The 14,296-nt window shown below is 30.7% G+C and overlaps 1 protein-coding gene across 50 annotated transcripts in view; it reads left to right on the top strand.

Annotated features, from left to right (window-relative positions):
- Positions 1-13,271, top strand: part of LOC124357275 (Down syndrome cell adhesion molecule-like protein Dscam2) — a 231,198-nt gene extending 217,927 nt beyond the window's left edge. For 47 of the 50 annotated variants that reach the window (XM_046808888.1, XM_046808894.1, XM_046808892.1 and 44 more), the window contains 3 exons: positions 6,733-6,793; positions 7,942-7,947; positions 10,815-13,271. In XM_046808888.1, coding sequence (XP_046664844.1) covers positions 6,733-6,793; positions 7,942-7,947; positions 10,815-10,881 — 134 coding nt within the window. In that variant the 3' untranslated portion in view covers positions 10,882-13,271. Of the gene's footprint in view, positions 1-3,048; positions 3,094-6,732; positions 6,794-7,941; positions 7,948-10,814 lie in introns of all 50 variants that reach the window. The other 3 variants (XR_006921931.1, XM_046808881.1, XM_046808907.1) reach the window with 3 other exon arrangements.
- The last annotated feature ends 1,025 nt before the right edge of the window (positions 13,272-14,296 follow it).

The raw sequence follows: 14,296 nt of genomic DNA, 5'->3' as shown, positions 1-14,296 counted from the left end.
GCAATTTGATTAGCTCATGTTCTGTGACTCCAGTTGTGTTTACAGTAAAACATGCAATTTTTCCACATCTATTGGGAAAATGACATTTTTTTGCTATTAACCCTAGAGGTGGCACGCTGCACATAGGTCGTTGTCTAAGTGCCAGCACTGCATTGCGGCATATAAATTTACTTTCATAATACGTAACTTTTTTTTCTTATGTTTGAATTTATATTAACCGATTGTGATCAAATTTATATAGTTGCAAAGAAGAAAAATCAAACACTCAAATATCAGGTTTTAAAGTTTTATTTTTGAAAAGCTATTGTACTAAAAATTAAAAAATCTAAACTTGCACATTTTGATGAATTTTCATAAAAATATGTGTACATTTTGTTCAAAACTCTGACTACTGAGTGGCATACTGTCTAATGTTGGAACGTACACCACAGAATGCTCCATGATCATTGGCAGCAAACATATATGTGGACACTACTGAAGCTATAGTGTACAATGTCGTCATATAAAATTTACATTTCTGAAAATTGCTAAAAGTTTGGTTTTTTGCTAATGCATATTTTAGATTTTTTTCTTTTATATACTCCAAGTTATAAAATGGAATTTGACGATAAATAAAGAAATTCACAAGGTTTTTGATGAATTAAAAGTTGTGTTGATAATAGTAGTTACAAAAACTACAAATATGTTTCTGTGGTCTTTCATGAAAATTTATCTATAATATTTTATGTTATATTTGGAACATTGTTTGTTGTTAAAATATGCTTTTGAAAAGTACATTAACGGTTGTACGGTTTTTTTTACCTTAAAAAACTGTACAACTACAGTAGATTTGCGTGCCAATTCTAGGGTTAATAACACCACACCGTAAAAAACCTTTTCTTGTAATGGAGTATTTTTTTAATTGTATGTACTTTATATAAACTTTTTTAGAAATTTATATGTGAATTATTTTGTACTCATTGATTTATATCCCTTAATGCTTATTTTTCACACTGTTCACATTCTTTTTATTTGAAGAAAGGCACTATCCTCTACTTTCCTCTTGAATCCAAATTTCAACCAAATATCCTTTAATATGCATGTTTTTGACGAGTTTCCATGAGTATGTTATTTTTACCACTGCGAGAAATTTGTTCAATAGCTCTGATTAAATGATTAAAGGTTTGATTATTTTTACATTTGATAAATAGTTTTTGTTGGGTTGATTTAATTATAAATCAAAATAAAATGTCAAGTAAAAAAGGTGTTATTTCAATATTGTTGTTTGAATAACATCATACAGTCTTAGTAAAAAAAAGAACTAACTATTGAGTTTATGCAAACTCTTTATCAAACTCTATATAGTGTTATGGTGAAAGTCTTGTGCTTTATTCTGATCTTGAATAGAAAACCTGTTAATCTTGTCATGTATAAAATAATCAAAATAACAATAAAGGTACAGCCAACAGTTCTTTCAGAAATTATCTCCAATAATACTGTGGAAGTTGTCAAAAACATTGCATAAGCAGTAGGATTAGTTTTGTAAATAACATTTTTGAAACACCCCGTTATTTTTTTCACTTGACTGTAGTAATTTTTGTACATTTTCAATTCCAATGTCATGTTTGAATTCTTGTTTGCTGTTTTCATAATTTTTTAGCAATTTTTGCATGAACAATTAGGAGAAAATCATGTACATATAAATTTGCTAAAATCAGCTTAAAATTATATAATAAATAGTGCATTTTTAGAAATATGTCCTTTAGAAATATAGAGTTACTACATAAACAAAACTATGTCTAACAAAAGTTGTATCTAAAATAATATAGATATAGGTACAAACGTTACAAAAAAAAATAATGTAAACATGCAACGTATTTGACACTACACCTAACTTGATAACAAGAGCCTGTGATGTAATATTATATTTATTTGTTACACAATTTGCTACTGATAGTTTAAACAATATGTAGTTGCTTTAGAATTATAATTCAGTAGTATACTAAGTAATGGCATTCTTTATTTTTACTTGCTTTTAACAATTCAAGGTGGGAGGAAAGTCTCTACGTTGTAGATAACTTCCAGGAATTTTCAGTTTCCAATTATATACATATAATTTTAAAGTAGATAAAAAGTAATAATATATGCAACTTTGATTTTTTAAATTAAATTGCTCAGAATGGAATGCATTTGCTTGAACAATAAACCCTTGAATTAGATTTTTATTCAAATATTAATCATTTATAAGATAGTAATATTAATTAACAGACTATGTAACATTAGTATCGAGATAAGTAGTGTTAAATATTTATGAATTTTCCTCTTTATCCATGTTATTTGTATGTTTGGTTGCATGGTGGGGTTCGTAGAAGAGAATGAACAAATATTATCTTGCAGAAGCATGAAGCATGTTTTGAATTTTTGCATGCAATTAATATAATCCATAGTTACGATTTACTTGTTTTATATTTCATTGATCATTGAATTTATTGGAAATTATATATTAATTGGAATAATAAATGATTGTAGAATAAAATGTGTAATAAAAACACACTATGGCTGAGAAGTTTTTCAGAATGAAACTATTTGTAATTATATACTCTTGGAATATCATACAAGTATTGCTAGTAAATGTTAGGAAATCACAAATACAAGTTTTATTATTAAACTCAAGTTAGTTTAAAACATTTTAGTTTCCATTAATTTATTTGATAAATTTAAAGAATACTAATTTTTAATTCTATCAGCATTATTTGCATTAGCTACTTGTGGTTTAAACATATACACTCTTTTACATGTTACAGGTACTGTTAACTAATTCTGAGAATATTTATATAGACCAAAGAAAAAAGGATTGCATTAAAGTTATACAATTCTTGTTATTGTGTTCATATTTTCTATATGTTGCAGTAAATTTGAAAGTACTTATAGAATCAAATCTAGAGTAGAACCAAAACCATAAGTTTTGTTTTGTTATACAGTGTATTTGATTTGACCTGAGTAGTAGTGTTGGCAGTGTGCACCTTGACTCTCTGTATGTTACTAGTGAATGCTGTATGTTGTATGTAGGAATGCTGAGGGCTCCCAGATACACAGGGGTTATAGTTTGACCAGGTAAATCATTGTTTTTTATTATTTTCTAACAACTCAACACACAACAGGAGAAGGTGTCACAAGTTACTAACCTTGTAGAATGGAAACATTCATAAAATACTGTAGGGATATTTTCTATTTTACTAGAAAATACCAAAAGTCATGGAGAGAAAAACTGGAATATAATAAATTTTCTTCAGGCTGGATAGCCCTTATAAGTTTTAAAAGCTTCAAAGGTTTGATTCAAAGTTTCAACTGGTATGAAATGGTAGGAAAATTGTTTGGACGTTTCATTGTTTGCAGTTAACATTATACCTACTTGAATATGTTAAGATTTTAATAAATATTGAACATATGTAATCCTTTGAGAAATAAATGTATCCTATTTCAATTTAATATTGCTTATTAGTAATTATTCTGCTTTTTTCTTAACCTTGTAGAGCATGTTTTTCTGAAACATATGATATATAATACGTTATGTATGTATTGAACACATTTTGTCTTTTAAACGTATTTAAAAATAAAACATGTCATAAGCTTGAAAATGGTCGAGCAATTTTAAGTGATGCATTAGCACTTGGAGAGTCAATACTATGATATTAAAAATATATTTGGATTTAGAAATTTTTAACTTTCAAGTGGCTATGTAAATAAATAATAAGCATTGAGGAATATTGGTTTTTTTGTAATAATTCATTGTGGATTCCAGTTGTCGATAATCACTTTGCAAACCTAAAAGTGATTAAAGTAAAAATGATGAACTTTAGTCTAGGCCCTCTTTCAGAACTGATTAGGACCTAATTCTAGTCCAATTAGTAAATATTCTAAAATTTATTAACATAAAAAATGCTAAATCAAATCCTCCAAAATACAGGGTGCGGCAAAACAAACAGTGCAGTTTTGAAGTGGTATTAAAGAAAATCGGTACGAGTTATGAAAATGTGGTTTATTTTACTTGAATAAGTACATTACCCCATTTTTTCTGTTAAGATTTGAAGATCACATCAGAAAGATGGCGTCCTCCAGAAGCAATGCACTGATGTAGGTGATTTCTGAAGTTTTCCACTGCATTTTGGCACATATTGATTGGAATGGCGGTGATTTCCTCTCTAATACGGATCTTGAGTTCTTCCAAGTTGTGAGGACGATGCCGAAAAACCTTGTCCTTGAGATAACCCCACAGGAAAAAATCGCAAATGCTCAAATCAGGTGATCTTGCAGGCCACAGCAGGTCACCCCTCAGAGACACGAGACGCGCAGGAAACATCTGCCGCAATTTCGTCCTTGAAACATGTGCTGTGTGGGCCGTAGCCCCATCTTGTTGGAACCAAATATCCTCAAGATGTTGTTCTTCAACCAAGTGATTCAATTCTGGCTCAAAAAATCTTGCAGCATCGAAACGTAACGCTGAGCGGTCACGGTTGTTGTAAGCCCATCCTCCTCAAAGAAGTAGGATCCAATAACACCAAATTTGGAAATCGCACACCATACAGTCACTTTCGGGGAATGGAGAGGTCGCTCATTAACTTGTTGTGGGTTTCTGTCCGACCAATAACGGAAATTCTGTTTATTAACTGAACCTGACAGGTGGAAATGGGCTTCATCACTACTGAAGAAGGTTGACCTTGGTGGGATACGTTCTAAAATTTCTTGAGCGCAATTCACGCGGTGTTGAAAGTCTAGAGGCATTAACTTCTGAACCAAAATAATTTTATAGGGGTGGAAGAATAAATCTTTGTGTAAAATCCTCTTAACAGAGCGATCAGATATGTTTAACGCAGTTGCGTGTTTCCGGGCAGAGCGTGTTGGTGATTGTTCAACAGCTGCTCTCACTACTGCGATTTTTTCGGGAGTTCTCGCTGTTTTCGGTCTTCCCATACCTTTAGGCCTTAGTGTTGAACCAGTTTCTTCCAACGCACGAACCCAACTTGCAATAACATTGCGATGTGGAACGGGATCATTACGTGGAATGTTAAAGTGCACTCGGAACGCTCGTTGAGTCGTGATGTAAGAACGGCCACTTTCAAAAAACGTGCGAACGGCAAAGCCGCGATGCTCTCCGCTCCAAACCATTGCTACGACTGAAAACGGGGTGAGTGACCGAATGCAGTGAGCCCCCTCCCCGGCTCCTACCCCCACCACAGCAGATGTAGAAGCCCATCACAACTGCACTGTTTGTTTTGCCGCACCCTGTATAACCAAATTATCATCAGACTGAATTGTACTATTCTTACATTTCCTATACAACAGATCTCTGAGTTTAATGATGGATGAGTGTGGATAGTGCAACTTTTATCCACAGCAATCATTCACCACTTTGTCCTGACACATGACTAAAGCATAAGTCATGTGCACATGTTGTCATTTCTCACATAGGCCAGTTAAAAGCTATCATTTAATCAATTCCCATACACCAAATCTTTAAAATAAATTACTCTAGAAATTCAAATGCTGCATGGGGATATAACCATGTGGTGCACTCACATATAGAGTGTGTTTATTTGTAAAACCAGTAAAGCCTTTAAAAAATGTTTTTTTTTCAGATTTATTCTTCTAAGATATAGAAAATAAATTTACCTTTGGCTAAAATAGAATTTTTTTTTTAAACCCCTAAATGCATATCAATTGACCCAAGGCCAAATTTTCTTTAGCGTTTTAAGGCTATTACTTTATTTTGCTGGGCTCTATTATATAATAGAATAATGATGAAGACATTGCGTTTATATGATTTTGGAGTGGGGATACACTATATTTAGTAATTATTTACCACATAGAAATATTAACCACACTCAAATCAAAATAATTTTCTCAAGTCTTAAAGAGTATTAGTTAAGTAAGTAAGTATAGCAGATTTGTGCATTTAGGTGTCCAAACTATTTTAAATGTGCATTTAGATTTGTCGAAGCAGAATCTCAAATGCACTTAATTTTTAAAAAGGTTTGGGCTTGAGAATCGATCAATGAGATTTGACAAGTCACTAAATATTGGCTGAAAAATATGTAGGTATTTGTTTATATCTTAATACTTTTATCATGGAGTGTTTAGAAATTTATTTAAAAAATTATAACTTTAAAATAGGTTTAATATACAACATAAAAATTTACCCATTTTATAATCCCCCCCACCCTATAAATGAAAGTAGGTGGTAGAGAATAATACTTAAAGTATGACTATTATCCTAAACCTCTACAAAAAATATCCTTTAAAAAAAGAGTGGTATTGTTTGGTTACGTATGTTATCACCATATACTTGTGGCGGTCTCCAAAGGTTTAATACAAATGGCGGAAATTGGTTCAGTGATGATTATATTTAAATCAAACTTGAACTAAAAAAATATTAGAATTCAAAATTTACAATTGGGAATCAATTTTGTAAGATTTAGAATCAGATTAGACCATCACTAGTCTAACAACATATTTTTTTAATAACATAGCATATCGATCTGTTGCACATTTGACTGCAATGACTGTTGTAAACTCACCACATTGTCTAATACTATTAGTGGTAGCAGCACTGTTACCCCCTTCACCACCACCCTTACCACTTATGGTTGTAACACTGTAAAGACCTTTCCTGTTGTTGTGTTGATATTGTATTTACATTTTATTTTTCCATCACTGTTTTGGGCCAAAGTTGATGTGTTTTTGCCATGTTTTCAGTCAATGTGAGGGCCAACTCCAAGGACATGACCACAGAAGAGATGAGGAAACTGATTGAGAGGTCAGTTGTATCCCCTCTCTCTCATTGCTACCACTACACCTATGCTAAAATTAAAACAAACAAAATAATTTTATTAAAACCTTTTGTTAGCCTCCTGTACATTTTCAGAGTTGCAAGTCTTCTTAGTTATAAATTTCAAAATTTGTTTACTTTTTGACACCCGTTTGATTAAATATTCCTGGAATTATCAGATTCAGCTTATTTAAAAATTATTAGTGTAAATCACTATTAGTTTTCTGTGAAGCTTTATTGTGATATTAAAACTTAAAATACAATATACATAAGATGTATATTGTTTTCTCTCTCAACCTGTGATGAAATTACACTAATCTTAAAAAATATAAAAGCTATTTTTGTGCATCTATTAAGAAAAGTGCAATTTAAGAATGGGTGCAAGTGCCCACAGTAACTTAATTGTTCAACATATTTGTTCAAATTTGATTGATAAAATAAAAATGTTTTGTATCAATACAAAACAATGTATTATGCACAATATAATTTTCTTTTGTATCCAGATATAATAATTTAGGACTTATTTACAGAACTCTAATGAAAACATGTATCTCTGAAGGTAAATGTTTAAATTTCAAATTATAATATTGAAATAATCGTGACGATTATAAAAGGGTGCTAGTGGTAGCATAGGTTGCTCCTCTATTTACAACTAACATTTTCAGTTAGTATCTCCTAACAGAGATTTTTAATGTTAGCACTAGAACGTCTTAAACAAATTAAAAATTATTAATCATGCTTTAACAATGTTATTGTATTAACTTAAAAGTAATGAATTTAAGAAATTGATTGTATTGTAGCTCATAAATATTACAAGATAATTAAATTGTTTTCGTGAAAAAATGTTTTAATTTTTGAGTGCATTCATTGGCATATAAGAAGTAAAAATCAGAAACTTTTTACAAGATTTTTTTTACACATCACTGACCCAATTTAGTAGATTGTAATAAATGGTATTGTACAATTCGTTTGAAGTTTTATACAAACCTGTACATAACTGAGTAGCAAAATTCTAGTTTATTTTAATTAGTATTGTAGTTGAATTATTGTCATGATTGCTTGTCTTCTTTTTAATATTGTTGTTGTTTTGTGGTGTGTGTAACATTGCACTTTCTTGTTTCATGGTGTCCCTACAGGAAACCGTAAGTTTTTCTTGTAGGTTAGTGTAGATGTTTGCATCATCATTCCATCATACTCACATATCCTCATCCTCATGTGCATCAACTCCACAACATTCATTACAGCATCATAGTGTTCTCAAAAGATTTATTTCTAAAAAATTATTTATTTTGTTCACAGTGTTAATTGGTTGTTATAAAGGTAAATTGACTGGAAAGGTTATTTATTTTATGCATTTCTTATGAATGTGTAATACATGTTTTTCAATACATAATATATGTATATATTGACCGAATTATCTTCGGAGAAAGAGAGGGTATATTAACCATTTGACTGCAGCAAATTGTGTGGCCAGGTGAAACAGTTGTACTAAGTTTTTTAGACAAAGATGGCACGTGCCAGTGCTGCGGTTGTATAATTAACATTTGATAATAATGAAAAGTAACCATATGTGTTGTAGGCATTTTGTTGCATTTATTAATTATTTTCTTGTATAGTTTTACTTCAATCCTGTAAACCAATCTTTGACAGGGTAGTGATGTACTTTGATTAGGATATCACAGTCACTTTACTATAGAACTATATTCAATTAACAAAAATGTTTTAGTTGTATATACAGTTATTATAATATATAAACTTAAATACAGTACACTTTTTAGAAATAATCATAGAAGTTTTTTGTTCATTGTACTTTTCAAAACATAGCCACTACACATACATTGACATTGCACCTTTTACACTTAAAGCAGGATTCACATATAATTTTTTTCTCACTTCGTAAAATCAAGTCACCACATTATTTGGCCAACTAAAACAAACATCAGACAACTGGAACCCGCGGCTAGATAATCAATGTGTCTCCGCCAGAGCACCAATAGCGCAGTGCTAGAGTGCTCGACAATATTGGTGATGGCAAGTGGACTGCTTGCGAGTATATTTGTCTACAGCAGTTAAAGGGTTAAATTAATGAGGAACAAGTACAGTAGACTTATTGTTTTATAGTAAATCTGTAACGGGCAAAATTCTAGTTGTAGGAATGGAAAAATATAGCAGGAGATATGACAAACTATTGTGTCTAGGGCTGGATTTGTGACATGACAAGATTGAGAAGAAATACATTTTCCTCTCATAATTCAGTAAACAGGTACATGGTGCTTTAGCCAAAAATTGTAAAATATTATGTAGTTTTTGAACATATACAGGTTTATTTCAGTACATATATGAAAGTATTCTGAGGTCATGGTTGAAAATTCAAAGCACACAAATTTTAGCCCTCCATAGTATACAAACCATGTGGTTTACCAATAACTATTATTAAAAGGAAGAGAGTCAAGTCTACTGAAGCCTATTCAGTGCCGATAAATAAATAATATTTCTTGTTTGGTCGTTTACACACATAAACGTAATTAGGTAATAATTGTGTATAAACAGTCACAGAAGTAAGAGGAAACAACACTGACTACTAGCCTAGAACAACAATTATTGTTACAAATGATTGTTTAACAAACTCAACAAAAGCCATATATACATATTACATTATACTAAATAAAACACTTAGAACACTAGTTATTAAAAAAACATATCGAAGTATCGGGCTTCTACATCTAGCAGACACTGCAATTACGTTGGATTGAAATGGCCAAGTTGAAAATAAATGAAACTTTATTAAGAGCTGATTGAGTAATTCTTACGTTTTGTGTATTACAAAACTAATGTTACTTTGTATCTCAGAAATTGATGTTTCCAATGATGTCTAAATCATGTCAATACAATGATTTTTCATGCTGTGACAGATGAATTAGTAACTGCACCCAGAAATAACATACAATGACTGAAATTCATTATTAGTCTGTCGGAGATACATATCTAATACCTGACAGTAGAGTTATTTAATTTTGACTTATCGCAGCCTATTGGATTTTTAAAATGGAAGCAAAGTAAAAGAATTTTAATATTTTCAGTAACTATTTGATGAAATGTAACACAGAAATAAGATCGTATGTCCTGTGGTTGTTTGTACTTTGTCAAGTTGTTTCTTTATACTTTAATCGAGTAATTATTTTATACTCGCTTTTATTTATTATTAACTGAGTCAAATTTGTATTCACTCTTGCTGTGATTATTGCATTGCTCTTGTTTCTATTTGCATTATATATTATTTTAATTTATAATGATACACAATGTGTTAAATTACGTGTGTTCTTGTGATCGTTTATCCTTTGTCAAATTGTGTTCGTTTATGCTGCTAGCATTCCGTCCAAGGTGCACTGTTATCATACTGTCGTTAGTACCTCACTATGTCCCATAATATTTTGTCCCACCACAATACTAACAAGAGTCAATACTTAGTAAATTTTTGTTAATAGAATTGGTATTTTCCAATCACTTTATGTATGCAATATATGTATATTAATATCAACACCATACTGTAACAAAAAAAAGTAAGATTTAAAAATAAACTACCATATCTAAAAATGTCTCAGTAAGGTATTGGGAGAAGAAATAATCCAGTCTGTTTCATGATTTTTGTTACCTGACTATTACTATTAGTGGTTACATCACTAGATTTATTATCACTGTGTATTTTCTTTCACAGTTCTGTTTAGTTCCACCATTGAATTTTTACCATTTCTCTTATTTTATCATGCAAAAAGTATTGCAGCTGTCATATGTAATGTGTCAAAGTAATGTCATATTTTATTAGTTATTTATTATTTTTATTAAAGTGAAATACAATATGATCACTGTAAATCGTGTTTGTTGTAATTTATAAAACATTAATGAGATCAGGTTTTCATCATTATATTTATAAATAGTGGAAACAAATATCTACTTGCTACATGTTATTTTAAATTTATTCTTGGAAACACTAACAGGAATTTGTTTTCAGAAACGAAGCAAGCCACCAACAACTCCAAAACGGAGGGCTCACAACCTACGATACTGTGGCAGTGTAACCTCTAGTTTGACAAGGTGCCATAGAACGGCAGGCTTCCCTTCATTTCTCTACATTTGGGCTGCAGGAAAATATTGCAGGAAATTGTCAAAGGCATTTACAAAGGAAGATTGTTCTAAATCAGCAAGCCAGTCTGGATTTGTTTGGTGATTCAGAAATGCGATATTAACTTTTACATTTTCGTTCACTTTATTTTGAATTTAGGCTTTTATAGTACTTGAGTTAAGTGTTGTTTTTGTTTTACTAATTTAGATTTGGTTGAGTTACTAACATGTATTGTACTAATAGTTTCAAGGTTCATGTTGTTTATCAATTTGACATTTAAGGCCATCTAAAATCTTGAATAGCCCTATTACTATATCACCACATTCATTGGATCATTGAAAACAAAAGTGAATCATAACAGAATCAAATCATTTTGTCTTCCTTGTTCAATTCGACTTTGATTCACATTTCCTGTAGTGTCCGAACTACTCATCCACATCTGTGGCACATTTCCTCGGCCAGTCTGCCGTCATGATACTCAAGCTCAAAACATTGTAAAGCATGTAACATTGTGATATTTCTTTTGTTGTGTGTATATGTATTTTAATTAACTATTGTATTTTAAGTCACTTGTATTATTAACAAATACAATAGTTAATTAAGTATTGATTTTCTTCCGCTTCGTTTTTTGTTCATTTGTTTTTTTTTGTGTTGGATGCTCTGGGCACAAATGTCGGATATATTAATGTTTAAGACAAGTTGTTTGCGAGATCCTCATCTTGATTTTTAGAAAAAGAAAAGAAAACTACAAAAAGATGAAGACTTACTGACATTTCTAGTTTCCTGTAATGCTTAACATAAATGTTACTAATAATAAGCATAACATAAATTTGAACCGTAAACAACTTGACTAGGATGTTTCTCGATCTGACACTAGAACTAGGTGTTAGGGGTGTAGATTTTAAACCATAGGTCTTGGAGTTTATTTGATTTTGCATTTTATATGTCATTATACTATTAAGTAATGTAAATGGATTTGTCTTTAACGTATTTATGTCTAATACGCGATATTACGTCTTGTCGCGTGATTTAATGTCCCAAATCCATTGGTGTAAATTTTAGATTTTCTTTGGCTTTACTTTCTTACGTTATTGATTCTTGAATAAAATCTCTTAGGTTTGTAACTTGTAATATATTAATCATTAACTATCGATTATAAGCATTAGAATTATGATAAATAATTATATAACTATTGGAATTTTGAGTCTTCGAAATCATCGAAAATGATTTGTAGATAAGTTTCTATGTTGATAATCTGTTTAAATCAGCAAAATGTAGCTTCAGAACATTTTGTTTGAAATATGGACTCAAATGCTTTATTTATACACTATAGTCAGCTATTTAACATGAATATGAGATTCAATTTGTGTTTTGTGTATATATTTACATCACTTCTGTTTGAAATGTTACCGACTATGTTTTCTCCACTCAGAAGCATTTACACTTCCTTTGATAGAAATACTATATATTTTGAGATGGTATAGTCCAGTTTTCTATAGCTTTCGATGTTGTAGCCCTCCTAGCTCTAAGCTTACCACTAAGTACTAGTCTATATCGGATCAGGTTTTCAGCCGTAGCAAAATCGTAAATTTGTCTATTACAATGCCATAAAATATACTAAGTATTTTAATATTATCGTCGGATTTTTTCGTTTGTGTATAAATTTAAAATCATTGTACATTAAATGTATTTCGTTGGATTTTTCATTTTAAACAGATCGTAAAATAGGTTCGTTAGTTTCGTGATTGTCAAGATTGAATGTGGATATCTTTTAATATGAAAAATCCAGCCATAGTATTATTGCAGCGTATGTATGTGTCTAACCACTAAACTAATCGTGTGATGTTTCTATTCGACTGATGCATGACACCAGCGCAAGTTGCCGTGGCCCTCGGCTATCGGACGAGGTTCCTGGTGCTACAATGTGTGCAACAATATCGCTAGCTGTTCCTCCCAGACTAGTTTCATTTTTAACTCAACGTTATTTATGTGTTTACATTTTTCCACCTAGGTGTTATTTTAATATTGTCTAATAATAATAATTATAATAATAATAGGTAGGAAGAAACAACAGTACTCGTTCGTTATCTCCGTCAGCTTGAGCGGTTATATCACTCCTTATTGTATATTTTGAGCGTTAAAAAAAAAATATTTTAAGTTTTTAACTGCTTAAGCGTATTTTGTATACTCAACTTAAAATATAATTGTTTAAAATCATGAGTCTTTATATCTTTATGTAGTATTCAAGTGGATTCCAAATGGAAGCAGTTTTAAGTAAATGCTATTTGTACCAAAGTTGTAGACTTAATTTTAGAACTTTTGTGTTAATAAAGATTGACAAATCAATTCCTCCATGTGTTGTCATTTAAAATTGTCACTGACCTTGAGGAACCGAGACCATTCTCTGTTCTTTTCCTGACTGACATTACTGTCCTTTTTGCACTTAAAAATCTTAAGTTTGTCTTGTCTTGACAATCTGAAAAGTCACGGTATAATCAACACACCAGATTTGTAGATGAATGAACGTGTTTTTTATGTGACTTGTGAAGGCATAAATATTCTCTGACTTATTTAAATTAATGAAACTGGAAAATAGTCTTAGTATACAACAAATTTGTTTGGGTTTCATTTTAAATTTTGCTTCCTTTATGTTTGCTCTAATTTACTCCCATCAAGTCTGTAGGTGAATAGTTGATGGCTATGTGCTTTTAGTTTATATTTTTTTATTTCAGAAACCATAAAAGATAAATAAATCTCAAATTTGGCACACTAATTTTTTTGTAGTCTTAAATCATGAGAAAAATAATATTACATTATCGTATTAAGTTTCAAGAAGGTAGACAGTTGAAGTTTTTAAAGCTTAATACTGTAACAATTAGTAAGATTATGAAAATAATTAAAGAATAATATAAGTTGCAAAATCTAATTACAAACATTTTGTCACGTATTTCATAAAAATTGATTAGTAAGTAACGTAGATACAAGCTTTTAACGGTTCTTTTTTTGAAGTTAATTTTTGACAATGGAAGTATTGTGAAGGAAACACATTCCTTACATTTGCCATAACTCAGTGATACAAAAAATCAGTAGGTAACAAAACGTTTCGAAATCTGCAATTTAGTTTCTTTTTCAGGTGAGTAACTAACACATAACTTACAACTTAGGTTAAAATAAACAAATTGTACTCCATATGTCTACAATATGGTTATAATTCCTGACTTATGCGTGTCACAATGCTCTGGTATGATTTGTTTATTATAACCTAGATTTTAATTATGTGTTAGGTTAGTTATTCATCTGAGGAAGAGATCAGATTGCAGATCTCAAAATATAGTGTTACTCGGTTTTTTATCACTGAACAATTGTAAATG

The sequence above is a fragment of the Homalodisca vitripennis genome, chromosome 3 (assembly GCF_021130785.1).
Source record: "Homalodisca vitripennis isolate AUS2020 chromosome 3, UT_GWSS_2.1, whole genome shotgun sequence".
In the NCBI taxonomy this organism is placed as follows: Eukaryota; Metazoa; Arthropoda; class Insecta; order Hemiptera; family Cicadellidae; genus Homalodisca; species Homalodisca vitripennis.
This window is presented reverse-complemented; position numbering and strand designations above follow the sequence as displayed.